The sequence below is a fragment of the Podarcis muralis genome, chromosome 15 (assembly GCF_964188315.1).
Source record: "Podarcis muralis chromosome 15, rPodMur119.hap1.1, whole genome shotgun sequence".
In the NCBI taxonomy this organism is placed as follows: domain Eukaryota; kingdom Metazoa; phylum Chordata; class Lepidosauria; order Squamata; family Lacertidae; genus Podarcis; species Podarcis muralis.
The window spans coordinates 32,050,317-32,076,855 of NC_135669.1; the positions used below are offsets into that span (position 1 = coordinate 32,050,317).

A 26,539-nucleotide genomic window follows, 5' to 3' on the forward strand; every position below is an offset into this window, starting at 1 on the left:
ACATGCTTCTCATTCTTTCCATTTCTGATGTTCAGGCTGTGCGTGCCATTCATTTTGTAATCAGAATGACACCACCCAAGTCCAAGAGGTGGGAAATCCTTCAGGGACCCCCCACAATAGCCCAAAAGAGGATGGAGCAGGAGTGGATCCAGCTGGACTACTGTGGACAGTTCTGATCGCCTCGGAAAGGACATTTCAGAGTTGGAAAAGGTTCAGAAAAGGGCCACCAAAATAATCAAGGCAATGGAGTGACCTCCTCCTATGAGGAAAGGTTGCAGGGCTTTTTGTTGAGAGAAAAGGCAAGTAAGAGGTGTCATGATAGAAGTTTATAAAATTAGGCATGGCATAGAGAAAGTGGATAGAGGACAGTTTTTTTGCCCCTCTCATAACACTCGAACACATGGACATGCCATGAAGCTGAATGTTGGGAGATTCAGGACAGGGGGGAAACCATCCTTCATCAGGCAGCACATCATTAAACTATGGAACTCACTTCTGCAGGAGGCAGTGTTGGCCCCCAACCTGGACAGCTTTGAAAAAGGATTAGACAAATTCATGGAGGAGAAGGAGGCCGTCAATGGCTACTAGCCCTGTTGGCTAGGCTCTGCCTCAACAATTGGAGACAGTAATGCTGGAAACCATTGGAGGGGAGAGCGCCCTTGTGCTTGGGTCCTGCTTGTGGGTTTCCCAGCAGAGGCATCTGGTTGGCTGCTGTGAGAACAGGATGCTGGACTAAGTGGGTCATTGGCCTGATCCAAGAGGCTCTTATGTACTGGTATAGGCACAAGTTGCCAAGTGGGAGCTCTCCGTGGTGCTGAAACAACCAACCTGCCTCACCCTGTGAACTTTTGCACTGGACCAGAGCAGGACAGTTAAGTCTGGGTTCTCTCTGGCTGTATAGATTGCATCCAATCATGGCAAAACCTACCAGATTGCCTTGCCCCATATATGCCCACACAACCACTTTGATCGGCAGAAAGAGCACTTCTTCAGATCATTGCTAATGAATGTACATTCTGCTGCAAGCCACTGCTAACTGTGGCTCCCAGACGTGTGTGCATGTAGATCCCACATTTTTTCATACACAGACTATGTCACACTTGACAGTTCCAAGTACACACTTAGCGTGTACACGCCCCTCCCCAAACACAGAAGAAACAGTCTGAGAAACTGAAGCTCCCTCCAAACATGTGAATTGACCTCCAGTGTCTGAAAGAGGGCAGAACTGTGATTTACCCCATTAGTTGCCTTTGAGGACGAGGCAGCTCAAGATGGATCAGCGCCACACTTATTAAAAGAGCTGCATGAATGATTAATAACTCTCCGGAAAGCGAGATGTTGTCCAGACAAAGCTGTGCCTTTCAGCAGAGATGCAGCCTCGCGTCAGCTGGATATCTGAGACGCTGCCTCGTCTGCCCTCGCCGGAGCATCGCCATCCTCGGGCTCTTCTCTAACTGGGCCACTTCCAGCTGGAGCGGCATTGTGCGGGCCCACATACTGTTCTTTTAAGCCACGGCAGGGGACCCCTTTTCAGCCAGAGGGCCACATGTGCCCAGGGGCCAACTTTACAGGGACAACATGCGGGTGGTGAGCAAGGTCACAGGCGGGGCAGGGTGAGAGAGGAAGGCAGGTACATCACAGAGTGGTTTGCCATGCCACTTTGTGAAGCACCTCTCCCTTCTGTTAAACAGCTCACCTGGCCACCTGACACCCATGCTGCTCACTCGCCAGCCTGCCATCATGCTGCAGTTTTCGTGGCCCCCTGTTGGCAGGTGGGCAAACTGCAGTGTGACAACAGCCTTATATTCTTATGTATATAGGAATAGATAGAGATAGATACGTACTTTAACCTATTGTAAACTGCTTCAAGCTCTCCAGATAGTAATACTTAGTTTACTTAATTATTAAATTTATATGCCAAGTTGTTTCTCCACCTGTTTTTGCCTTGGCCCTGCCCACCATTGCCTCTGGCCTCTTCCACCCCTGCACCAAGATATGATTCCTACCTTTGTGCTCTGAAAATCGCCTGCCAAATTTTCAAGGTCATAATTCTCCATGGATGATTTCTCAACTGAATTTTTGAGACCAAGTGAATGCTAGCAGCCACCTGGGAAATTCTGGACCCCCCCCCTCTTTTTGGTGGCCACCAAAAACAGAGGCCTGTACCTAGAGTAGACCTGTTGAAATTTATGAATGTGACTAACTTAAATCAATTAATTCCAGTAGTTCCAAGTATTTATTTATTTCATAAAATTTATACACTGCTTGGTTTAAGAAATCCACACACCTCAAAGCAGTTTACAGAGAGAATAAAGCAATATAATTATCAGTAAAAACTGTTAAAAACAACTAATTGCACCATTCAAAAAATAAAATCAGTGATAAACTAAGAACAGATTAAAACATATAGTGACGTTCTGCATGTCAGGGCGGGCTTGTTTAAGCAAATCTGTTTTTAGCAGACACCAAAAAGAGTACAGAGAAGGTGCCTTCACAGTATCAATAGGGAGGGAGTTCCAAAGTGCAGGTGCTGCCACATCAAAAGATCGATTTCTTACAATTGTGCAGTGGGTATTATGGGGCATCTGTAACAGTGCCGGTTTTGCAGTTCAAAGTGGTTGACTGGGCATATATGGGGTTAGGCCACCTCTCAGGTAAACTGCTCCTAAGTTGTTAAGGGATACAACCCAGAGGGAGGGGCAAGTGGGGGGGGCAATTTCTTTTCTTTAATCATGTATTTAAAAACAAACAAAAAAACCCCATTAACTGGGAGGGGGGACCCACAATCCTGTACTCTCATTTTTATTTGCTTGCACAAGCTCAGCTGCAATCCAAAGGAGCTTTGATCTTAATTATATTTCCTCTGCCAAACAAAGTATGACATTAAAGGAATGTGGGAGGAGGGAGAAACCCCTTTGTAGCATCTAGCTATTCCTCTTCTCGCCCAAGATTATTGTCATCAGGTGGATTTTGATGCCTAATGAGATGGCAAAGCCACTGTCCCTCTTTTTTTCTCCTTCTGGAGGCCACTAATAGGGGAGGGCCGCTAATGTTTTTGAGCCAGTGGGCACCAGTAAAATTGCAGTCTATTGTTTCTTTCCACACAGAGACCTAGATTACATCCTCCTTAGTTAGCAATGGGAGGAAACAGGCACCCCCCAACCCCAACCCCCTATTTTCAGCTATCAGCTACCCTAGAGGTAGCCAATATGTTCCCTTCCAGATGGTGCTGGAGTCCAATTCCCATCACGCTCAGCCAACATAGCCAACAAAGAGGGGATGATGGGAGTTGTAGTCCAACATCTGGAGTGCACCACACAGGCTGCCCTTGACCCAGCCATTCAGGAGGCTTCAGGAAGATCCAGCTCTTGGGAGCAAATGAGCCCATCTCCAAAACAAAAGAGGCAGTTGCGTTTTCACAGCAATCACTTCTAAATTGGCCATAAAGGTAAAGGTAAAGGGACCCCTGGCCATTAGGTCCAGTCGTGGCCAACTCTGGGGTTGCTGCACTCATCTCGTTTTATTGGCCATGGGAGCCGGCATACAGCTTCCACGTCATGTGGCCAGCATGACTAAGCCGCTTCTGGTGAACCAGAGCAGCACACGGAAACGCTGTTTACCTTCCTGCCGGAGCGGTACCTATTTATCTACTTGCACTTGATGTACTTTCGAGCTGCTAGGTTGGCAGGAGCAGGGACCAAGCAACAGGAGCTCACCCCGTCATGGGGATTCGAACCACTGACCTTCTGATCGGCAAGTCCTTGGCTCTGTGGTTTAACCCACAGTGCCACCCACGTCCCATATAGATGCATCTAAATTAGGATGTGCAAATTTTATGCAAATCTGTTCTCCCTTTCAGTCTCCCTGTCTCTATATAGTCAGTGCATAACTGGCCACCATATCCTTCACCCAGCTGGGGTGGGGAAATGTTCCCAGTCTGAAGGCCACATTCCCGCAGCAAAGGGGCTGCTGTCGCCATCAGGCAAGCCTTGGGCAATCCCTCCCCTCCCGGGCTGGCCTACTGTTGTGTAAAACATCTGTTGCCAAATGCTGCCACGCCCCTGGGATGCGCGCCAGCCACGCCCCTGCCTGCTCTCTGCCCCTGGTGCCGGAGCATGCAGCTTCGCCACTGCTTGTTCCCTCTGCTTGCTGCCATCACAGCCTTCCTCTGGGTTTTTCAGCTTTTTGAGGGATGCATCCAGTAGCATAGCGACAAATTCAGAAGTGCAGGGTCCCTTTATAAGAGTCACAGCCGTGCCTCCTCCCAGCTGCCACGCCTTCTAAGATTATACAGCCTTCTGAGATTGGGGGGGGGGGAATATCGGGGGTGAACAGCAATGATCACTGCTAGGTCTACTTTCTGGGCACATACACGGGCTCAGGATTTGGAATGCTCCATTATCTTCCTTTGGAGTGACTTAAGTTGTAAGTTCCATTGCACTTAGCAGAATTTGCGCCCCATTCTCTTGAACCCAGAGCACCTTGTGTTTTCAGGGTCCCTAAATTATTAGCTTTGAAGCGTACAGAGCAACCCCTTCTCCAGAGTGACCCCAGGAGCCAGTCCTCAGTGGCCAACTCACCTCCTTTCACTCTGATTGGCTCCAATCAGCACAAAGGGTGAGAAGACTTCTTAGTGGCTCCCACTGTTTAATGATGGAGACCTCAAAAAGCTGCCTTCCTTTGCTGAATTACACTCCTCAAACAAAGTAAGCTTGAGATAAAGGATTATGAGCTCAGTTCAAATGCCTAGACTCAGAATGTGCTCAGAGGCACTCTTGCTCTTTAATTCTACTTGTACATCCTTTGCATCTGGCTTTGCTTGGTAGATCTTGGGGTTCCAAGAAAGTAGATCTGACCAACTGGGTGTCTGTCCTGCTTTAAGACATCTAGTCCAAACACGTCCATCCCTGATGGTCTGCAAGTTCTCTTAAATCAGTATTTTAATTTTTTTTCTTGCTGAGATTTGCTCCCACCCTTAGTTGTTCATAACACTGGAAATATTGCTCTGCCGAGCTCAGAGGGGGCTGGGGGAGGGGGCAGAAAGAGATTGCTGAATGCCACCGAAATGCTGCGATGAAGTGCGGCTCTTTCTGATGCCCTGTTTTGGGGAGGGGCCTGCCAAGCGAATATTCGGTTCTTGGAATGAATGTAGTTTATTTTCTTATTTATATCCTTTTGTGTTGAAAGAATAAGCAGAGGAGCCTGCAGAACAGTGGAGCAGCTTGCAGGACAGCAGGGGTACTGTGACCAGGAGAGGGATAGAGCTAGTAAGCATAAACAACAGAGCAGTCAAGGAGTGTGTGGTTAGGAGATAAAGGTAAAGGACTCCTGGACAGTTAAGTCCAGTCAAAGGTGACTATGAGGTACGGTGCTTATCACTTTCAGGTTGAGGGAGCTGGTGTTTGTCCACAGACAGCTTTCTGGATCATGTGGCCAGCATGACTAAACCTCTTCTGGTGCAACACCGTGACATAAGCCAGAATGCACGGAAACGCCGTTCACCTTCCCGCCACAGTGGTACCTATTTATCTACTTGCACTGGCATACTTTGGAACTGCTAGGTTGGCAGAAGCTGGAACAGAGCAACAGGAGCTCATTCCGTCATGGGGATTCCATCAGCCGACCTTCTGATTGGCAAGCCCAAGAGGCTCAGTGGTTTAGACCACAGCACCACCCGTGTCCCTGTGGTTAGGAGACACATTGATCAGACTGAAGAGTCAAGCCAGAGGTAGCATCTTTATTGGCAGGTGAACACTCCTGATCGCCCCTGCACCACCAGATGCATACGAAACTGCCTTATACAAAGTTGGACCAGTGGTCCATCTATCTCTGTTTTGTCTACATCAGGGGAATGGGGGAGCCTGTGGCCCTCCAGATGTTGCTGGACCTGAACTTTCATCATCCCCAGCCAGGATAGCTAATAGCCAGTGAGGATGGGGAACAACATCTGGAGGTCTGCAGATTTCCCATCCCTGGCTCAGAGTCGGAGTGAAGTGCCAGTTTCATTTCTCCCACTTTTTCTTTTTACAAGCTTACATTCATTTCTCCACATCTTTGCAGCAATCTGTGGTTTTTTAAAAAATAATAATAATAGATTGTTAGTGCAAATTTCTCCTAAACAATTTTTTAAATGCACTTTTGACTAATATAAACCTTTTGGCAAGCAATTTCTCACAATACAATGATTTATGTGTTATTTTCACTAACATATACACAATTTCTCCTAATGGATGCATTTTGACAGTGTTACATTTTTGTCGATTTTGTTACGGCTTCAGCTCAGTATACCTGAAGGAGCATCTCCACCCCCATTGTTCAGCCCAGAGCCGAGGACCTTCTGGTGGTTCCCTGCCCGCGAGAAGTGAGGTTACAGGGAACCAGGCAGAGGGCCTTCTCGGTAGTGGCACCCGCCCTGTGGAACGCCCTCCCATCAGATGTCAAGGAAATAAACAACTATCTGACTTTTAGAAGACATCTGAAGGCAGCTGTATTTAGGGAAATTTTTAATGTTTGATGTTTTATTCTGTTTTTAATATTCTGTTGGGAGCCGCCCAGAGTGGAAACCCAGCCAGATGGGCGGGGTATAAATTATAAATTATTATTATTATTATTATTATTATTATTATTATTATTATTATTATTAACGTCTTTTGGTTGGAGGAAAGCTTCACAAAATTCAGATGAATGCAAATTTCAAGGAACAGCTGTCTTTCAGTTCAACCTAAAATGCACATTTTGGTTCAGCTTTTGAGCCAAAGAATCTATGGTGTGCTTTGAAGGAGTGTGTGATCTATAGGTTATCTGCATTGCGTTATTAGTCCGAGGAGTGGAAAGCCATTGAGTTTGCTGAAAAGGTGGATCGAATATAATCCTTAAGTGCCCCTTGGCCGGCCGGCCTCTGACATTTTTTACTGAATTGTATTTCTGGGATATTGTGAGTCAGGGGGCATCTTTGGGGATGTTTGGGGGTGGGGGGCAGGGCTAACTTCCCTCCAGCCACCTCTCAGGGAGATGCTGAGTCCCCTGCGGCCATCCTGGTGGCAGGATGGCTGGTCAGATGGACAGGTGATTGACAGATCCCAGACTCCCCGGGGAACGGCGGGTGGAAGGAACGAGTTGCTAAATAATTCAGGCAGCGCTCCTGCCTCCCTTGACGCCCCTCTTGTTAACAAACATCATCATCCCTTCCGGAAGAAAACCAAACCTAAGCATGTAAGCCAGGAGACAAAGGAGAGATGTATATTACCATCTGCCAAATTAGACTATCTGTAACCCTTGTTTTGCACTGGGAAGGGCAGTCCCAGGGAGAGAGGAGGGGGGAGAGAGAGACTCCTTTTCATGGTGGCACCAACCAAGGTAATTGGGTGGGGGAGCCAAAACATCAAGGAACCAATCTGTATATGTGGACTGTACCATTTTCAGGCAGCAGGTGGGAGGTCAAAAGAATCCTATGCAAAGCCCTGCTTTATCAAATCAGAGAATCGTAGAGTTGGAAGCAAAGAAGAAGAAGAAGAAGAAGAGTTTGGATTTGATATCCCGCCTTTCACTCCCTTTAAGGAGTCTCAAAGCGGCTAACATTCTCCTTTCCCTTCCTCCCCCACAACAAGCACTCTGTGAGGTGAGTGGGGCTGAGAGACTTCAGAGAAGTGTGACTAGCCCAAGGTCACCCAGCAGCTGCATGTGGAGGAGCGGAGACGCGAACCCAGTTCCCCAGATTACGAGACTACTGCTCTTAACCACTACACCACACTGGCTCTCAGACCCTAGAGAATCATCTAGTCCAATCCCCTGCAGTGCAGGGATATGTAGCAATGGCCCATTTAGTTCCTAGGTGTCCTGCTAAGCATCAGAATTTTTCCAGGAAGCCCGCAAAGAACTATTGAAGGGAATAAGCCTCCCCTTGCTGTTTTGCCATCCGGCACTGAAAGCTAGACTGCCTTTCAGCATGGAGGTTCTGCTTCACCAATGGAGCTTGCAGCCTTTGCTTTCCGATCCTCCATCCATCTGTCAAAGATGCTGCAGTCACATCCTGAACCTTCAGTCCTTCAGGGGGCTGGGCTGGAGGACTTCTGTAGACCTCTTCCAGCCTGACAATTCTTTTCGAAGTCGTGAAGTGTGGGTAGGGCTGTAGCCCAGTGGTAGAGAATCTGCCTTGGATGCGGAAGTTTCCAGGTTCAATCCTCAGCACCTCCAGGTAGGACTGAGAAAGAACCCTGCTTGAAACCCGGGAGAACCGCTGCCAGTCAGTGCAGCCAGTACTGAGCTAGAAGGACCCAATGACCCGACTCAGCATGAGGCAGCTCCTATGATTTGTCAAAATCTTTTTGACTAACAAGCCTTTCCTCTGGTTAAAAAGGCAGGTGAGGCAAATCAATGTTCTTCGATCGCTCAATGGCCCCTTAATGCATCAACCTCTTTCCAGCCAGACCCTGGCAAGGCGGGTGTGTGTCTGTGTAGAGAGAGAAATATTTTGCTTTCCCTGAAATTAGCTTCTGGAGAAGAAAAGCCCGTGTCCGCCAGTGCTAAAGAAAGCCAAGTCCCTTCCTTGGCTTTTGAGGACAGGAGGAAACCACATTCATCAGTGATTAACTAGGTTTCCCATTGAATAAGCCGCGGTGCCCTGCCCGGTCGTGCCCCAGGTGTCTGCCTTGCTAATCGGCTTATCGAGAGAGAGCAGCGCTCTCTGGATGGGCCTGGCTTGTGCTTTGATGCTAATGCAGGCAAGTGGAGCGTTATCAGGCGTCCCGGATTCCACCTTGGCCGGCTGCTGCGGGAGACGCTGCCTCCTGTTTTGCCTTGCTGCCAACCTCATGTTTCGACAGTTAGAAGAAATCGCCTTCTGGAAAAATAAGATGGGCCTTCCCTTTCTCTATTTTTTTCATCCTTTAAAAACTAGAAGCCCACCTAGCCCTGCCGAAAGCCCTGTGGGGAAAAGGGGACACCCTGCTTTTTCATGGCCATTTTGGGTGTTGCTATCTCTCACACTCACATCCTGCACTCTCGTCACACACAAAAACACACACACTCATTTTTGGGTGCCACGCAGTATCTTTCCCTGAAAAAAGTGCTTTTGGGGGGGGGGAATGAGAGTAAGGTGCGGGTTAAGTGACTCGCCTGGAAGAACATTCCAGAAGATCCTGGTTTGGGGCCTGAAGGAACCTCAAGAGACAACTGGGTGAAGCAGGGTGGCCTTTGGTCTGATCTTGCAGAACTCTTTTGATGTTCTCACTAGAATCAAGAGAATGGTTTGCAGCACACAGCAGCCTCACATCACATCAGGGGCATTTCAGATGGCCGGCGGATGGCCATCACGTCACCCAAGTCCTCTGTTCCCCAGTGGCTGCTCCTGGGGGAAATGGCTCGCTCGTGCTTACATGGCGGAAGGAAAAGCTAGAGTCATAAGATTGGTGGGAGCATCGGGGCACAGCGAGTCCCCTCCGCCAGGCCCAAAGCAGATGCTTGACTTTTAAAACAGGGAATTCTGAAGCTGTTTCCCCCTAAAGCTGCTGGTGCTTGGACAAATGGGTCAGTTAAGAAGGAGAAAGTCGGAGATCACGATAATTGCTGCATTTTAGATGCTTTTTTTGCTCGCTCGATTGAAACTGCTTGAGGGGCGCTGCAGAGGAGGATAAATGGGTTGGCTTAATTAGATTTATGGCTCATCCTGTTCCCAAAGACTGGGGGCAGATGTCATCACCCTTGTATTCAAAACAAGGGTTGGGTCACTCCCCACACCCTCCAAATTGTATCAAGGAGGAATGGCTATGCTTGGATCCAAGCCGGGGTCCTTGAGGTAACTCTCCAGTAAGAACATAAGAAGAGGCCTCCTGGATCAGGCCAATGGACCATCTAATCCGGCATCCTGTTCTCACAGGGCCAAACTAGATGCCCCAAAGGGAAGTTATCAAGGAGGACCTGAGCACAAGAGCCCTTGTGGTTTCCAGCAACCGCCATTCACAAGCATTGCTGCTTCCAACTGTGGGGGCAGAGCAGAGCCATCGTGGCTAGTAGTCCTCTCCACTGAATTTGTCTAATCTTCTTTTGAAGCCATCAAGGTTGGTGGCCACCACTTCCTCCCTTGGGAGGGGGTTCCATAGTTTAACTCTGCGCTGTGTGAAGAAGGATTTTCTTCTTCATCTTCCCTGAATCTTCCAACATCCGGCTTCATTGGATGTCCACGAGTTCTAGCGTTAGGCGAGGGAGAGGAAATTGTTTCTTTCTAAACTTTCTCCATGCCCTCCATAATGTTATAAGCCGCTATCATGTCACTTCTTTCTCGTCTTTCCTCTAAACTCCAACATCCCAAAGGCTGTAGCCTTTCCTCATAGGGGAGTGCTCCGCATCTGGTCTTTAAGCTGCAATCATGGACACTCTTGCAAGGGAGAAAACCTCCTTGATCTCTCTGGGACTTCTAATAAATAAGCTTGGATTTGGGATTTTGCTAGATTCACGCCCTTGCTGTCCGGAAGAGCTGTCCAAGGTGCTGAAAAGCTCTTGTGCAGAGGTGGAGAACTTTGGGCTTGTGGGTGAATGAGGCCCTCCAGGCTTCTCTGTCTGGCCCTCAGAACTCTCTCCAGGCCATGCTCTTCACAAGCTCTGCTTCACACCCATGAGTGTTTCTGCCCAGCTGGAATGTGTCCCTGAATTCTGACAATGCCTTGTTTTGCCTGGATGAAGGATAGAGAGGGGTATCTCAGCATCTCTAGAAACTAGCTTACCATAGAACAGTGAAATTTGCATTAGTTGGCCCACCCATTTTTGCCTTGGGTTCTATCAGCCACTGATATGTGGCCCTCGGAAGGTTCCACAGAAGGCAATGTGGCCCTTGGGCTGAGAAAGGTTCTAGTGAGAACATCAGAAGAGCTCTGCAGGACCAGACCAAAGGCCACTCTTCTTCACACAGTTCTTGCTAATGTTCTTGCCCCAGAGCACCTGTTCCTGCCACCTGTAGATCACCTGCCATCACAGCTTTCCACCTGTGCAGCTTAAAAATCAAACCATGTGGACAAAAGAACAGTGCTTTGTGAGACCTGACAATCAACTGATCCTTGGTGCCTGCAAAGTGCAGGCTTTTGCAGACACTGACAATCAGCTGATTGCTGACATCCTGCAACCCTAGCCTGAATGGACAGCAGATTCTATCTATCTATCTATCTATCTATCTATCTATCTATCTATCTATCTATCATCTATCTATCTATCTATCATCTATCTATCTATATCATCTATCTATCTATCTATCTATCTATCTATCTATCTATCTATCTATCTATCTATCTATCTATATCTATCTATCATCTATCTATCTATCTATCTATCTATCTATCTATCTATCTATCATCTATCACATTTATAACCCACCTTTCCTCCAAGGAGCTCAAGGTGGCGCCTGTGGTTCTCCTCTCCTCCTGGTTCTTCTTACAACAACCCTGTGAGGTAGGTTAGGCTGAGGGACAGTGACTGGCCCAAGATCACCTAGCAAGTGTCATCATGACCAAGTGGGAATTTGATCCCTGGTCTCCCAGGTCCTCATCCATCACTAAAACCACACTGGTTCTCGGTCAGGGGTGTCAACTTGAATAAAATATTGAGGGGCCCAGGTAAGCCCAATGCTGCATAATCAATCACAAGACACATTGTTCACACACCATTTGAATGGCGGTGCCCATCAACTTTGGGGGGGGGCCATTCCCTTCAAAAAAAATTTTTTTTTGGGGGGGGGAGCAAATGGACATTGGCCCTTAGGAGGCTCCTATGCTCTCAGCGATTTGGGAGGCACCCACCCAAGTAACCAGTTCATTCGAATGCACTCGCGTTCTGACTTTTTTCCATTCAGCATTGCACATTCTGAATCTGAGGGGTGATGCTGGAGGTGGGGGAAATTCTCCTTGAGGGGGTGATGACACTGGGGAAATTTGGAGACCAGAGACTTAATTTGACCCACCTCTGAAAATCTCCATTGCCAACCCCCATCTTTTTGGATGGGGCAGGGAGACAAGGCAGCTCTTACTCTCTCCAGAATGGTGTCTTTCAAGGGCTTATGCTCTGCTAGGATTATAGTTGGCGAATCTGCTAGGGCTGAGCCTCTGAGCTTGTGTGTGTGTGTGTGTGTGTGTGTGTATGTGTGTGTAGCAGCTATTTATAATAGGATTGTTCTTTGCTGCGTAGCCATCTCTCTAAACCCCCCTCCCATCGCCCGGCACCACATCCATGCCTCCTGTGTAATGCACCAGCTTTTATTAGCTATTAGTCCTATTACTCATGTCTGTGACTTTATTTCATCCCGCCTCTTTCCCTCGCATTGTACTTGGCTTGCCTATAAAATGTCCCTGACTGAGATTCTGAAAAGGAGAAAAGGGATCAGAAAGCCCAAAGTGGGCACCGTGGGGAGTAGGGGCAGCGAAGCCCATTAGCGGTGCTGTTTTCCAGGATCCCTCCCACAAGTCTGCCAGAAATTCAGATTATTTTCAAAACGGTGGCTGTGGATCGGAGGGAGGCTAATTATTTTTCCCAGCCCATGGTTTCTTTCTTCTTCTTAAAAAAAATAAAAATAAAAACCAGGTCGGCCTTTAGGTCAGGCCCCCTCATCTCATTTTGGTTCCTTAGTCAAGAGATGAAAGTGACAGGGAGTCTGGCTGCACCACGAGATAGACAGATCCATCAGTATGCTTATGCATTTCTCCAGTCTTAAACATCTCATGGAAATTCATCAGCATCCATTCACATTTCCCTTAATATACATGTTCATACACAGTCTTGCCTAACATATACAATAAAGGTATGTAACGCATTTCCTCTGAAGGCAGTTCTGTACAGTGGTACCTCGGGTTACAGATGCTTCAGGTTACAGACGCTTCAGGTTACAGACTCCGCTAACCCAGAAATAGTACCTCAGGTTAAGAACTTTACTTCAGGATGAGAACAGAAACGCGTGGCGGCAGCAGGAGGCCCCATTAGCTAAAGTGGTAACTCAGGTTAAGACCAGTTTCAGGTTAAGAACAGACCTCCAGAACGAATTAAGTTCTTAACCTGAGGTGCCACTGTATAGTATTTTGTTATTATGATCACCATAGTCATTATTTATTGTGTTTCTTAGAGATTTCGTTGAAGGTGCTGAGATTTCTTAGGAGACCCCTCTATTCCCCTCACAGAGCTGCCATTCCCAAAGAAGTTTAACTGTCGTTCTCTTTTCCCAGGGAATTATGGGAATTGTAGTTCCATGAGAGGAACAGGCAGTGCTTTTTTTCTGGGGGGACGCAGGGGTATGCATACCCCCAAACATTTTGTGAATCTAAGTTTGGCCTCATTGAGGAGCAGTAGTTCAATATGAACAGGAAAATAAGAGTACCCCTAAACATTTTTAAAGGAAAAAAGCACTGGAAATAGGAGGCTCATAACTCTCAACACCCTTAATGAGCTCCAGCTTGCAGAATCCTTTGGGGGAAGCCATGACTGTTCAAAGTGGTATCACAGAGCTTTCAGTGTACGGGGTGAATGTGGCCTACGTCTACTCTGGGAAGGATTAACACAAGAAATGACTTTGAGGGCACAATCTTACGCCCAATTGCCACACACACACACACACAGGCTGAGGTAGAAGGTGAGAGGGTGGGTATGTTAATGTGCCATCAGGCCTGGATTGGGCGTGATGTCATCATGTGACATTGGTGGGGCTGGCGTGGGAGTCAATGGGATTCTGGGCCAGCTCAGTCTCTCCCACCATCAACCACCAGAATGTCTTATTTGGGGCTCCCTATTGGTGGGGATCCTGCAGGTGGGTACTTCTACCTGCCCCTGAGCTGGCATTTTGATGTTGGCATCAGAGGCAAGGGACGAATTCAAGCTAGCACCAAGAAGACTGCTCCATCTAGAAGAAATTATTGTTGAATGGAATGATCAACCTTCTCCCCCCACAACACATTGTCTGTGAGTTCTCCTGATCTCTCCCAAGCCAATTTAGGGGGTGTCAGGGCAAAGAAGAGGAGGAAAGCTCTGTTGCTCTATCAGGTCCTTGTGTGGGCTTCCACTGGTGCAAGCAGTTAACTTAATCTGGCCTGCTGGTCAGTTGGAGTAGGTGTGGAAGATTGAGCTCCACACAATCTACCATGCCTGGTGCATGCCTGGTGTGGTTTGGACTGCACCTCCAAATCTCTCCCTTGACTTTTCACAATTTGCCAGGTGGTTTTGGGCAGGTGCGCATGGGAATATATTTAGGTTCCTCCTTTCTCGTCCTCTCACAGGCTTTGAAGCATCAAGCAGAGAGGATCCCAGTTCCTGGAGGAAATGTGTTCTTGAGGAGAGAAGGCCTGGAGTCTCCTCAGTGACGTCCACCTAAGGGGAATGCATCCCATCTTTTGAGAGGTAAGCTTCTGGGATGACGGGACAAGGGTATTGCTCCAGGGATGTGGAGTGTATCTCTGTGCTAGGAAGAGGATTGGTTTGCAAGTATAAAAAACCAATGACAGTAACAGTGTGTTGCTTGAACTTCTGAATGCTTCTTTCTATAGAAAATGCACAACCGAAGCTGGGTTGGGTGGAAATCTTTCTGTTTGACACTGGCGGAAGCTCAAACCGTGACTGCATTGCAGGCAAAGCAGGGACCTGTTGCTTTTATCTAGGCAGCATGGGAAATTTCACTCTTCCCACCTAGAAACAGTACAAAGGTAAATATGGTACCTGTTGCTCCACCCTTTTCCCCCTGCTAGCTCCTCCCACCACTGGCATGTGGGTCTCAGAAGGTCGCCCAGAGGGAAATGTGACCCTCAGGGTGAAAAAGGTTCCTCACTCCGGTGTACTGTTGAAGTGAATTAGGTAGGCTCACATGAAAGAGGTTAACATCTGGTTACCGCAGCAGCCATTTTCTCTGAGATTCGCCACAGCCCAGAGCTTCAGAAACAGAATATCAGCTGGAACATCTGAAGTGTGGGGGGCATATCAGTGCCTTTGCCCCTCCCTAGTAAATCTTGTATGTTTTGCTTCCTTTTTAAAATTATTTTAAGCCACTTTGGGGGCTCCAGCTTAAAAGGTAAAGGTAAAGGACCCCTGACAGTTAAGTCCACTCAAAGACGACTCTGGGGTTGTGGTGCACATCTCACTTTACAGGCTGAAGGAGCTGGCGTTTGTCCGCAGACAGTTTTCCGGGTCATGTGGCCAGCATGACTAAACCGCTGCAATGGGACACCATGGCGGAAACCAGAGCGCACGGAAACACAGATTACCCTCCCACCGCAGTGGTACCTATTTATCTACTTGCACTGGTGTGCTTTCAAACTGCTAGGTTGGCAGAAGCTGGGACTGAGCAGCGGGAGCTCACCCTGTCACAGGGATTCAAACCTCCGACCTTCTGATCGGCAAGCCCAAGAGGCTCAGTGGTTTAGACCACAGTGCCACCCGCATCCCAGCTTAGAAATGCTCTAAATAAATGAGGGAGTCTGTAAGTAGTCCTGTCAAGAGTGCTACAAAGTGCAACACAAAGCGGTTGTGAGGTCGACCTGTAATTGTGTGAGTGAAGGGAAACGCTCCTAGGGCCCAATGATGCACAGTCTACAATAATGCTGGCCACTGCCTGCCTGCTAGCTGGACTCTACTGGCTCAGAATATTCTAGGGTGCCAAAGAATGTTCACAAACATTCCAACTTCTGAGTGACACTGAAGATCAAGTCGGCTCCTGTGAGGGAAATGGGAAAGCAAGTTGGGCTGAGGGAGGAAAAGAAAAGAACTCAGAGCATCAGGGAATGTTCACAAACATTCCGACGGTCGAATGACCATATCAGGATGTCAGAAATCAGGGAAATGGAAGGTCAGTTGGGCCGAGAGAGAAAAACAAGCAAATTCTCAGAGCTTTGAGGTGTGGGCTTTGGGAGCAGAAGCAAAGGATCAGAGGCTTCGAGGAGTCAGGAATGAGAGACAGGTGATGAAAACACGCATTGGATAAGGGGGGCCGTATCCTCTTGTCTGCAGAGGGAGCTATAGTGGTGGGTGTGTGGTGGAGCTGTGGGGCTGCCCTCCTTACTTGACTGCTGCTGCTGGGGTTGGACATGGCAGTGGGGAGATCAGGGCTGCTTTAGAGCTGCCCCACCATAATCCCAGAGCCGCCTAGGTAGGCTGCAGTGATGCCAGTGCTGGGACAGCTCCAAAGCTCTGCACCAGCACACTGGCCACTACCGAAAGGTAGGTTCAGCAGTCACAACAACAGCGACAACTGGGTATGCGGCTTCAGGTCTCTCTCTTTTTAAATAAACCAATTAAAAATAACAAGGACCCAAAATGTGCTAAGTAAGGTTGGCCACCGGGCAGGGTTCCAAGCTGTCTTCCCCCTGCTCCTCCACCTCGAAGGTGGAACCCCGGTGGAAGACAGCCAGGATGTTTTTTCTCGGGACGTTGAGCGGAATGCAGCCAAAGCCAAACGCCCCATAGTGGGGGTCAGGTAAAGTGGCCCCACACTGTACCCAGTTCTGCTGGCCTGGCTCCCAGTAATGGATCGCGCTGGAATAGCGGTCGCTGCTGTCGCCCCCGAAGACATACACCCTCTTCCTCCAGCAGACGACGCCCGGGTAAGAGATGGCGATGGGGAGGAGAGGGATGGAGAGTTCTTGGTTCACCGTGCCATCGCTCAGCAAGCAGACGCAACGGCCGGTGAAGTACCGGGAGCCTTCGTTGCCCTCCCCAGAAAGCCCCCCGACCACAAATATGCAGTCGCCCAAGGTGACAGCGCTGGCCTCGTAGAATTCAAAGGCCATGGGGACCTGGGACCAGGCGCCGGATTTGATGTCGTAAACCAGGAACCCCTTGTGAGGGGCAGGAAGTTCGGCGTCATCCCTTTCCCCGCCGACGAGGTACAGTTTGCTCTTGAGTGTCACAGCGGCGAAATAAGTCAAGGCAAAGGGGAGGCTGGAGATTTCCATCCACTCCTCGCGCTCCAAGTCATAGCTCTCGGCACACACGAGAGTCCCGGTGCTGTCCCAGCCGCCGGCAGCGTACAGCCTTTTGTGGCATAGGAGGAAGGCATGCCATGCCCGGGCTGTGGTCATGGGAGGCAGCTTGGACCAGTGGCCCCCAAGAGTGTCGTATACCAGGAGGTTATTGGAGTAGGAGCCATCTAAATGCTGCCCGCCGGTGATGTAGAGCTTGTGGCCCAGAGAGACGCAGCTAGGCGAGGTCAGCGATTTCAGGTCGGGAAGCTGCTCCCACTGCTCAGTGGATGGGTCGAAGAAGTGGACCTGAGAATCCAGCTCCTCATCCCCCAGGTTCATCTTGCTCCATTTGGGGAGCCCCACGCACACCACGCCCTTGTGGTACATGCCTTGCCGTAGGCCTCTGCTGGCCCACAGCCGTTCAGGGACGCTGAGTTCCTCCCACGGCAGTCGGACGCACTCATAAAACTCTTCTGTCTCGGCCCGGACCTCAGCCAGTTCCTCAGGGCTCAGGAGAGAGAGGCGGATGTGGTCCATCAGGGCCGCGTGCTTCAGGAGGCGCTCATCAGGGTTGTGGTACACCCAGCGGCGCATGGCCCTGTAGATGGTCAGTTCGGAGTCCACCTCCAGGCCGTCCGAGGCAATTATGCTGACCAGGACGCTGAAGTCGAGGGCAAGGAAGGCTGTGAGCTCTATGAGGTGCTCGAAATGGAAGGCAATGTAGCGCGAGGCCGGGCGGAGGAGAGGCCGGTGGTTGTGGGAATAGGCCAGCACGTAAAGACCCAAGCAGTTCTCCATGGAAATCCTCTCCATGAGGAATCTGCAAGGAGCAGAGGAGGAAAGACTTTTCTCATATATGGCATGGCAGAGAGAAAACAGGTAGACTGGGACATGCTTTCCCCCCTCTTTCGTAATATCAGAACTTACAATATTAGAGCATAGCAGAGCAATTGAAAGTGCTGCTTTTGACCTGCAAAGCCTTATTCCTCTTGGACTGCCTTTATCCATACGAACTAACCTGAACCCTGCAACCATCATTTGAGGCCCTTCTTCATGTGCCCTCTCCATGAGATGGTGGCAACAGAAGAACAGCGCCTTTTCAGTGGTGGCTTCCTATTTGCGGAATGCTCTCTCCAGGGAGGTGCCATCATTACATATCTTCAGGTGCCAGACAAAAAACTTCCTTTTTAAACAGACCTTTGGTATTTAACCCCTTAGATGGGATGTTTTAATGTATCCCACTCCCTAGTCTTACGTATGGTTTTTGTTGTAAGTCATTTTTGTAAGACACGTTGATTTGCCATGGCAAAAAATAAGGAGACTGAAGAGGACAGGCTGGTTCTGAACTGGCTGTGCAACCCCACAGGGATGTGTCTTTAGATCAGGAATGGCAAAGTTGTGGCCTTCCAGCTCTCTGGACTCCATCAGTGGTCAGGAGTGATGGGGAATTGTAGTCTGGAAACATGTGAAGGGCCACAGTTTCCCCTTCCCTGCTTTTGATGCACTGACCTACCCCTTCCTTATTACCTGGTGATGATTTCCAACGCGGACATGATTTGAAGCCTGCTGGCTGCTGTGAACAGCTCTTCTACGTCTTCAGAGAGGAGCAGCAGCTCCCCTGTATAGATGTAATCCAGGAGCCTCTGGAGGGAGGAAGCGGTCAAATCCATCAGCACAATTTCGCCCTCCCGGGATTCCTTGAAGGTGCTGGTGAACATTCGTTGGAAGTAGAGGCTGATGGAAGCCAAGAGTGTTCTGGAGGGGAAGAGGAGAGATGCGCTAGGATGCATCACACAGAGAGAAGAGGCGATAGAGAAGATGCTTTGCACCTGGGCTGATTCTACCATTAGAAAGAGCAAGGCAGTTGCATCAGGCAGGAGTTGCTGGGGTGGTGGTGGTGGCAGGGATTGACAGCAAGGATTTGAAGGGCAGGGCCATTTGTGTCATGTGTCCTCCCCTCTGGTCCTGACCTAGCCAGCCACTAAGGATGCTGTCCCATCAGATGTATGAGAGTAAGAAGCTTCAACTTCCGGTCTGGTTAGCTTTCATACATGCACTGGGGTGGAGGGATCCCGCCTGCTTCAGGCAGCAAAATGTCTTGAGCAGGCATGCAGACCATCTGGGCCAAATCCCCAGCATCTGGGGTTAAAAGGAGCTTAAGGAGCAGAGTGAGGAAAGAGGCTGATGTGCAGCTGCCTGCCAGTACGCCACCAGCCAGATGGAAGAGCGATCTGGCTCTGTTTCTAAGGAGGTTTTGCATACTAGGGCAGCACAGCGCAACCTCGCTTCTGTGGACATCACTTAGTATAAGGCAGCTCTCGGTAAGAAGGGCTGTAGCTCAGTGGTGGAGCAACTGCTTTACATGCAAAAGGTCCCAGATTCAATAGCCAACTCCCTGTCCGAAACCCCAGAGAGCCACTGCCAGTCAGTGTAGGCAATAGAAGGCTTGAGAGCAGTACATGTGAAAAGGATCTAGGAGTCTTGGTTGACCACAAACTTGACATGAGCCAACAGTGTGACGCGGCAGCTAAAAAAGCCAATGCAATTCTGGGCTGCATCAATAGGAGTATAGCATCTAGATCAAGGGAAGTAATAGTGCCACTGTATTCTGCTCTGGTCAGACCTCACCTGGAGTACTGTGTCCAGTTCTGGGCACCACAGTTCAAGAAGGACACTGACAAACTGGAACGTGTCCAGAGGAGGGCAACCAAAATGGTCAAAGGCCTGGAAACGATGCCTTATGAGGAACGGCTAAGGGAGCTGGGCATGTTTAGCCTGGAGAAGAGGAGGTTAAGGGGTGACATGATAGCCATGTTCAAATATATAAAAGGATGTCATATAGAGGAGGGAGAAAGGTTGTTTTCTGCTGCTCCAGAGAAGCAGACACGGAGCAATGGATCCAAACTACAAGAAAGAAGATTCCACCTAAACATTAGGAAGAACTTCCTGACAGTAAGAGCTGTTCGACAGTGGAATTTGCTGCCAAGGAGTGTGGTGGAGTCTCCGTCTTTGGAGGTCTTTAAGCAGAGGCTTGACAACCATATGTCAGGAGTGCTCTGATGGTGTTTCCTGCTTGGCAAGGGGTTGGACTCAATGGCCCTTGTGGTCTCTTCCAACTCTATGATTCTATGAGAAGAACCTGCTGGATCAGGCCCATCTAGTCAAGCATCCTGTGTTCACAGTGGCCAAGCAGATGCCTGCAGGAATCCTGCAAGCAGGACCCAAGCATGAGAACTCCCAGCCCTATGGCTTCCAGCATTTAGCATTTCTGACTCTGACTGTGGAGTCAGGGCATAGCCATTGTGGCTTGTGGACATCAATAGCCCACTCCTCCTCCATGCATTTGTCCAGTCCTCTGTTTACGCTATCCAAATAGGTGGCCATCACTGCCTCCTGCGGCTGGTAGTTCCATAGTTCCATAACACTGAGCTGGATTGATCAATGATCTGACACAGCATAGGGCAGCTTCCAATTTTCTGACCCCGCCTTGATGGAGGTCAAATCCCCTTTCTGTGTGTCTCAGCCAAAGCAACTTTGCACTTCTTCTCCTAGAATGCCTCAGCATATACTCCTACAGTCATACCTCAGGTTACAGATGCCTCAGGTTGCATTTTTTCGGGTTGCGGACCGCCAAAAGTACCAGAACAGGTTACTTCTGGGTTTCGGCAGTCGTGCATCTGCAGAAACGCTAAATCTTGCTTTGCACATGTGCAGAAGCACCGAATCGCAACTCATGCGTGCGCAGACGCACCACTGCGGGTTGCGGACGCTGCGGGTTGCAAACGTGCATCCCACACAGATCACGTTCGCAACCCGAGCGTCCACTGTACTTGATAAATGGCCCCTGTCTTTTCCTTAAAGTCACTCCTGAGATGCCCCACCCCAGCAGAGCGTGGCTTGGAGTACTGCTGGCTACTTACCTGTGGCAAGGGAACTTTCTTCCCTCAGCCACCAGGGTGACATCACAGAGCAGTTGCGTCTGGTACAGCTGCCTGATACCTGCAGGGGTGAGAGGATGACATGAGGGGGTTAAAGGAAGCTGGTGAGCAGGTTTTGCTTCAACACACCAGGTGATAGGGCAAGTACATTAAAATGTTAAGCATGAGGTTGCCGGATCAGGCCACACTGCAATAAATAGCATAAAATGAAGAGGACAACAGAGCGCCACATAAAATTTGCATGTGCTAATTAATGCACCCAGCCCTTTCTAAAAGCAGGATTGAATTCCCCACGCATCGGCTGATGTGTGGGGAACTCAAACCAGCTTGTTCGCTGTCTCCCCTGACACCAACTGTGACGGGTGGGAAGAAGACCTAGCTGCCTATCGCCTGACATCATTGTGATGTCAGGTGACTCAGAGGCAGCGGTCCTGCCCACCTGTCAAAGTTGCTGGAGAGGGGATGGGATTGAGAGAGATGAAGATCTGAATCACTGGAGGAAAAAGGTTCCCCTTCTCTGCCCTAGAACATAAGAAGCAATGAAAAAAGAACAGAATGTTTCAAGGAAAAGGTACAGCGTTCCTTTCCTTTATGGTTGAACACCTATAGGAAGCTACAAAATGTTTAAGATTAGGAGGGAAGGATTCTAGGCAAACTTGCTTTCCCAGCGAGCATTGATAGTGGGGATGCTCCAGCACAGGACTCCTGCAGCCAACCCTGTTCTGCTTGCTTGTTGTGCAAAATCGAACACACAGGGATAGGGAAAGTCCCTGCCAAGCCTTTAATTTATTTACTACTTATTTTGTAACATTTATAAACCACTTGATTGTATTTTTTAAAAAACCACTTCTTAAAGTGGTTTTTAGAAAAGATGAAACCATAACATTACCAATAAGAAAAAAGAACAACAACAATTGAAGACTTCCAACAAATTAAAAATAACAACAGGTTAAAACAGATTAAAACTGGGATCAACTTTCTAAGCACGTGGACAGGCTTGCCTAAGCAAAAATGTATTTAGCAGGTGGCCAAAAGAGTACTGAAAAGAGCAATCTATGCTTCTTGAAAAGAAACTGTCACGAATCTTCCAGCATTCAGCTTCGCTCCATGTCCTTGTGTCCTACCATTTTCAGAAAGGGATACAGACTTTTCTCTATCCACTTTCTGGGGTGCAGGGGAAGAGGCACCCATGAGGGTCCAGTTCTGGGAGCCCTGGTGCTGCAAGATCTGATTCAGGGGGCTCCTGCTGGCAGCCAGCTTCAGGTTTGGCGAACCCTCCAGTCGGCAGCATTGAGGAGCATAGGAGCCAACTCCTAGGGGCCAAGGGGGGTTCAGCCCCTCCAATAAAATATTTGAATGGCCGCCCCCCCCAAAAGTTGATGGCCATTACCGTTCAAATGGTTTGTGTGACCGTGTCATGTGATTGGTTATGTGGGACGGGGCTTATTCCCCCCCCAATACTTTATTCAAGTTGGCACCCCTGTTAGGAAGCCGCTCTGGCTCCTTAGCCTGCAGCTCTGTAGCTTCTGACTCAGTGTCCCAGCCACAACTGGACTCCAGGGTCGTCACACTTACCCTGCTTGATGATGTGTTTCAAAGACAGTAGTTCGCTTTGGGGGTCACCTGACCCCAATTCTTTCTCCCTTGGAGCCTCTGAAGTCTTAGCCATTGGGGATGTCTGGCGAGTAAAGCTGTTATCCCCATGAACAAAGATACAGAATGTTAAGTCCTTAATGTTGGGGTTATTCAAAGGGGTGAATTCATTTCAACCTGTTCACACAGACCTAAAACTGCAACCTTTAAAATACAGAATCATAGAGTTGGATGGGACCTCAAAGGTTCTTCCTCTTGTTGTTCTGCTACTAATTATAATTGCTTTTTAAAAAAATTTTTTTTATTGATTTTAACATATAAATTATAAAATGCACCACAAAACTTATCACTTATACAATCTTTTTAGACTTCCATCAGCACCTCTGATGATCCACCTTTTTAACCACTTCTTATGCATTTCTTAACTTTATATTGCCTTTACATCTCTTAACAAATCATCCTTCCCCTTCTCCATTTTTGCAATACTTCCAATAATACTCCTCACAAAACTTCTTGCAAACCTACAAACGTCGTCTGATCTTCACAAATACTTTTCAAGTAGTCCGTAAATTTACTCCAGTCTTCCGTGAATTTCTGGTCCCGCCGGTTTCGAATCCTTCCTGTTAGTTTATCTAATTCTGCATAGTCCATTAACTTCATTCTCCATTCTTCAATCGTCGGTAATTCTTCTTGCTTCCATTTTTGGGCCAGTAATATTCTTGCTGCTGTTATTGCATATAAAAAGAGCTTACATTCCTTTCTATTTATATCACTCCCCACAATGCCGAGTAAAAATGCTTCTGGTTTCTTTATGAATGTATATTTCAACATTTTTTTTCATCTCATTATATATCATCTCCCAGAAGCATTTCACCTTTTTACATTCCCACCACATGTGATAAAATGTTCCCTCTTTTTCTTTACATTTCCAATAATAATTGCATTTATTGGTCATCTTTCCCCCTGAAGAAGATCAAAGAAGCTGACATGGTCCTTCCACCCCTCCTCATTGAATCGCTACAACAACCCTGTGAGGTAGGCTAGTCTTGAGAGGCCGTGACTGGCCCAAGGTCGCCCAATGAGCTTCATGTTCAAGTGGAGGGATTTGAATCTTGGTCTCCCAGGTCGTAGTCTGACACTCTCACCACTACACCACACGGGCTCTCTAGGAAGCTGCCTTATATCGACCAGACCACTGGTCCATTTAGCTTAGTATTGTCTGCACTGACTGGCAGCAGCTCACTATGGTTTCAGCCCTATCTACCCAGAGTTTCCAGGGATTCAGCCTGGGTTCATCTGATGCAGACAAGGTGCTCTACCACTAAGCTATGGGTCATTTCCCTAAGAATAAATCAAGATTTCGGTCCTCATGGTTCTGATATAAATAGGAATGCAGGAAACTTCCTTATACTGAGTCATACTGAGTCAAGTTTTGGTCTCTCTAGCTCAGTATTGTCTAGAGAGCCAGTGTGGTGTAGTGGTTAAGAGCGGTGGACTCGTAATCTGGGGAACTGGGTTCACTTCCCTGCTCCTCCGCATGCAGCTGCTGGGTCACCTTGGGCCAGTCACACTTCTCTGAAGCCTCTCAGCCCCACTCACCTCACAAAGTGTTTGTTGTGGGGGAGGAAGGGAAAGGAGACTCCTTAAGGGGAGTGAAAGGTGGGATATCAAGTCCAAACTCCTCCTCCTCCTCTTCTTCTCCTCCTCCTCCTCCTCCTCCTCAGTGGTAATGGCTCTCTAGGGTTTCAGGCAGGGGAACATTTCTGACCTGACCTGGAGATATACCTGGGATTGAACCCTGGGACCCTCTGCATGAAAAGCAGATCCCCTAACCACTAAGCCATGTGGACCTTCTCATAGGAACCTGCCTTATACTGAGTTGGATCCAATTAATCTAACTCTTCAACATTTTCATTCATTCATACACACACACACACACACACACACACAGAGAGAGAGAGAGAGAGAGAGAGAGAGAGATGTATCTATGGGCTGTGTTTTCAGCACCACTACACAAAGCAAAATAATAATGAAGTCAAGTTAAACCCAAACAGCTGCATTGCTCTTGTTTAAAAAGCATAAAACTATCCAGAATCAGACAGCATTATTAACACATTTTCTAAGATGTTTTTTTTTTAAAAAAAGAAGATAGTCCCTGTCCATAAATATGCAATCCAGAGAAAAGGACAGGAAAGAGGAAATTAAGCTGAGGAGAGCCTTCACACTGAGAGGCAGTCTACCTTTATACTGCCCTTATCACCCCTATTTCAAGATGGGGAAGCTGTGAGCCTGCAGGTGTCATTGGACTCCTCTCAGCAGCCCTGATAATTGAGCTTGCTGGCTGGGGATGGCATTGGTAGGGGTGAGAAACATCAGAGCTGCTGCTGCTTCTTCTTCTTCTTCTTCTTCTTCTTCTTCTTCTTCTTCTTCTTCTTTGCTGAGGTTGGATGGCCATCAGTCAGGGATTATTTAGTTGCGCTTCCTGCATTGCATAGGGTTCAAATAGATGACCCTTGGGGTCCCTGTCAACCCTACAATTCTATGAGTCTATGATTATAATCGATTTATTGATTTCCCACCTTTAACCATAAGGCCCCGGGGTGGATTGCAGCATTAAAACACAGTGTTAGAAACAATTCAAAACAACTTAAAACCATACAAACAAGGCGGGTCCTAAAAAAACATACGGTGCATCTCAAGTGTCAAACGATCAGGGCAAAGAAGTACAATGTCAGCATTCTCCAAAAACTGTATAATGAAGGTGTCCAGAAGCACCTCTGTGGGGAGGGAGTTCCACATCTTAGGGGCCACCACAGAGAAGGCCCTCCCCCCTTGGAAATTTGTCTATAGGGAAGGAGGTAACCTTTCAGATATTTCAAATGTTCCCCACTGACCCCTCCCCCCCAAATGGTTTCTTAAGCTGAATTAAGTATTTGTATAGTAGGATTATAAAAAATAACCATATTGTGCTATCAACATACATGATACATCACAAAGCAATGCCAAAAACTGGCAGGGTCCTTCGCTCCAAGGAGCCTAAAATTTGTGCTTTAACTGGTGGGCAGGGAGCAACTGAGGAGGGAAGGGAGAGAAGGTAAGAAAGAGGTGGTCAAATGCAGACAGACTGTAGGCAACGAGGACCACCATACCTGGCCCAGGGGGAGGAGTCAACAAGCCCATGGGGGAGAGAGGTAGACAGGTGAGCTGAGGAGAGCTACCTCACAGGAGTGATGAGGAAGCATCATCTCAGTTGCCCGGGTAACCAGGATTCAGTGGGCTGGGGACACATTGGCCTGGTTGCCATGGTGACAAGGGCACAGATACCTTCTACCTTTAGGCCTAGCAGAAGTGAGAGCCTTGGGTGACACCCACACTGCACAATATCTCTTCCCAGAGCGACAGTTCCCAGCTCCTCGTAGGAGGAACCATGTTCTTTAAATGTGTGTTAAAGGGTGTGGATGTGACCTTTAAGGATCTCAAGTGAGTTGTGAACATCGTCCAAAAGGAAGCAGGCAGTCAAAATCTTTTTTAGGGCTGTGGGGGACAGACATTGAGCAACTTTAGCCTACAGCAAATGAAACACATTAAGCTCCCTCGCTCCTCACCAACCAGTACATTAGGCAATTTACCTGGGTTTGTAGCAACAACAGGTGGAAGTGTAAACCATTGCATCTTCTAGGATCACTTGGAAGAGCCAGCGTGGTCTAATAGTTAGAGTTTTGGGTTTTTGACCCTCCTGCCCTGAAGCTCACTGGGTGACCTTGGGACAGCCATTGCCTCTCAGTATAGACCACTGTTTTCCAAACTTACAATAGCTGCAAATCCTTTTTGAGAGTCCAGTCTTTATGGCGTACCCTACTTCTTGTGCGAAGGTGATGGGGGGGTAGTTTTAATAATACTATTTTATCTAGAATAAAGTAAAATTTGGAAAAGATGTGTACCTTTTGAAACCCTTTCATATACCCCCAGGTATGTTTCCCACACTTTGGGAAACAAAGCACTAAGGTGAAATAAAAATGCATACATTCATGCAGATAATGTAGAGAATTTGCATTATATTAGAGGGAATTGCTTGTTAGAGAAAACTGCATACAA

General features: G+C 48.1%; 2 protein-coding genes across 3 annotated transcripts in view; one reads left to right on the top strand and one right to left on the bottom strand.

Annotated features, from left to right (window-relative positions):
- The window catches only part of SRRM3 (serine/arginine repetitive matrix 3), a 110,912-nt gene that overhangs the window by 20,003 nt on the left and 64,370 nt on the right, over positions 1-26,539 (top strand). For both annotated transcript variants that reach the window (XM_077919257.1, XM_077919258.1), the window contains exon 2: positions 14,241-14,361. The gene's annotated coding sequence lies outside the window, so the exon portion shown is untranslated. The remainder of the gene's footprint in view (positions 1-14,240; positions 14,362-26,539) is intronic.
- Positions 16,272-22,520, bottom strand: LOC114585834 (kelch-like protein 25). Its single transcript, XM_028708717.2, has 4 exons — positions 22,427-22,520; positions 20,834-20,912; positions 18,441-18,668; positions 16,272-17,733 (listed from the first exon to the last, which is right to left on the bottom strand). Exons 1-4 carry the CDS (start codon positions 22,518-22,520, stop codon positions 16,272-16,274), a joined length of 1,863 nt encoding a protein of 620 aa, XP_028564550.2.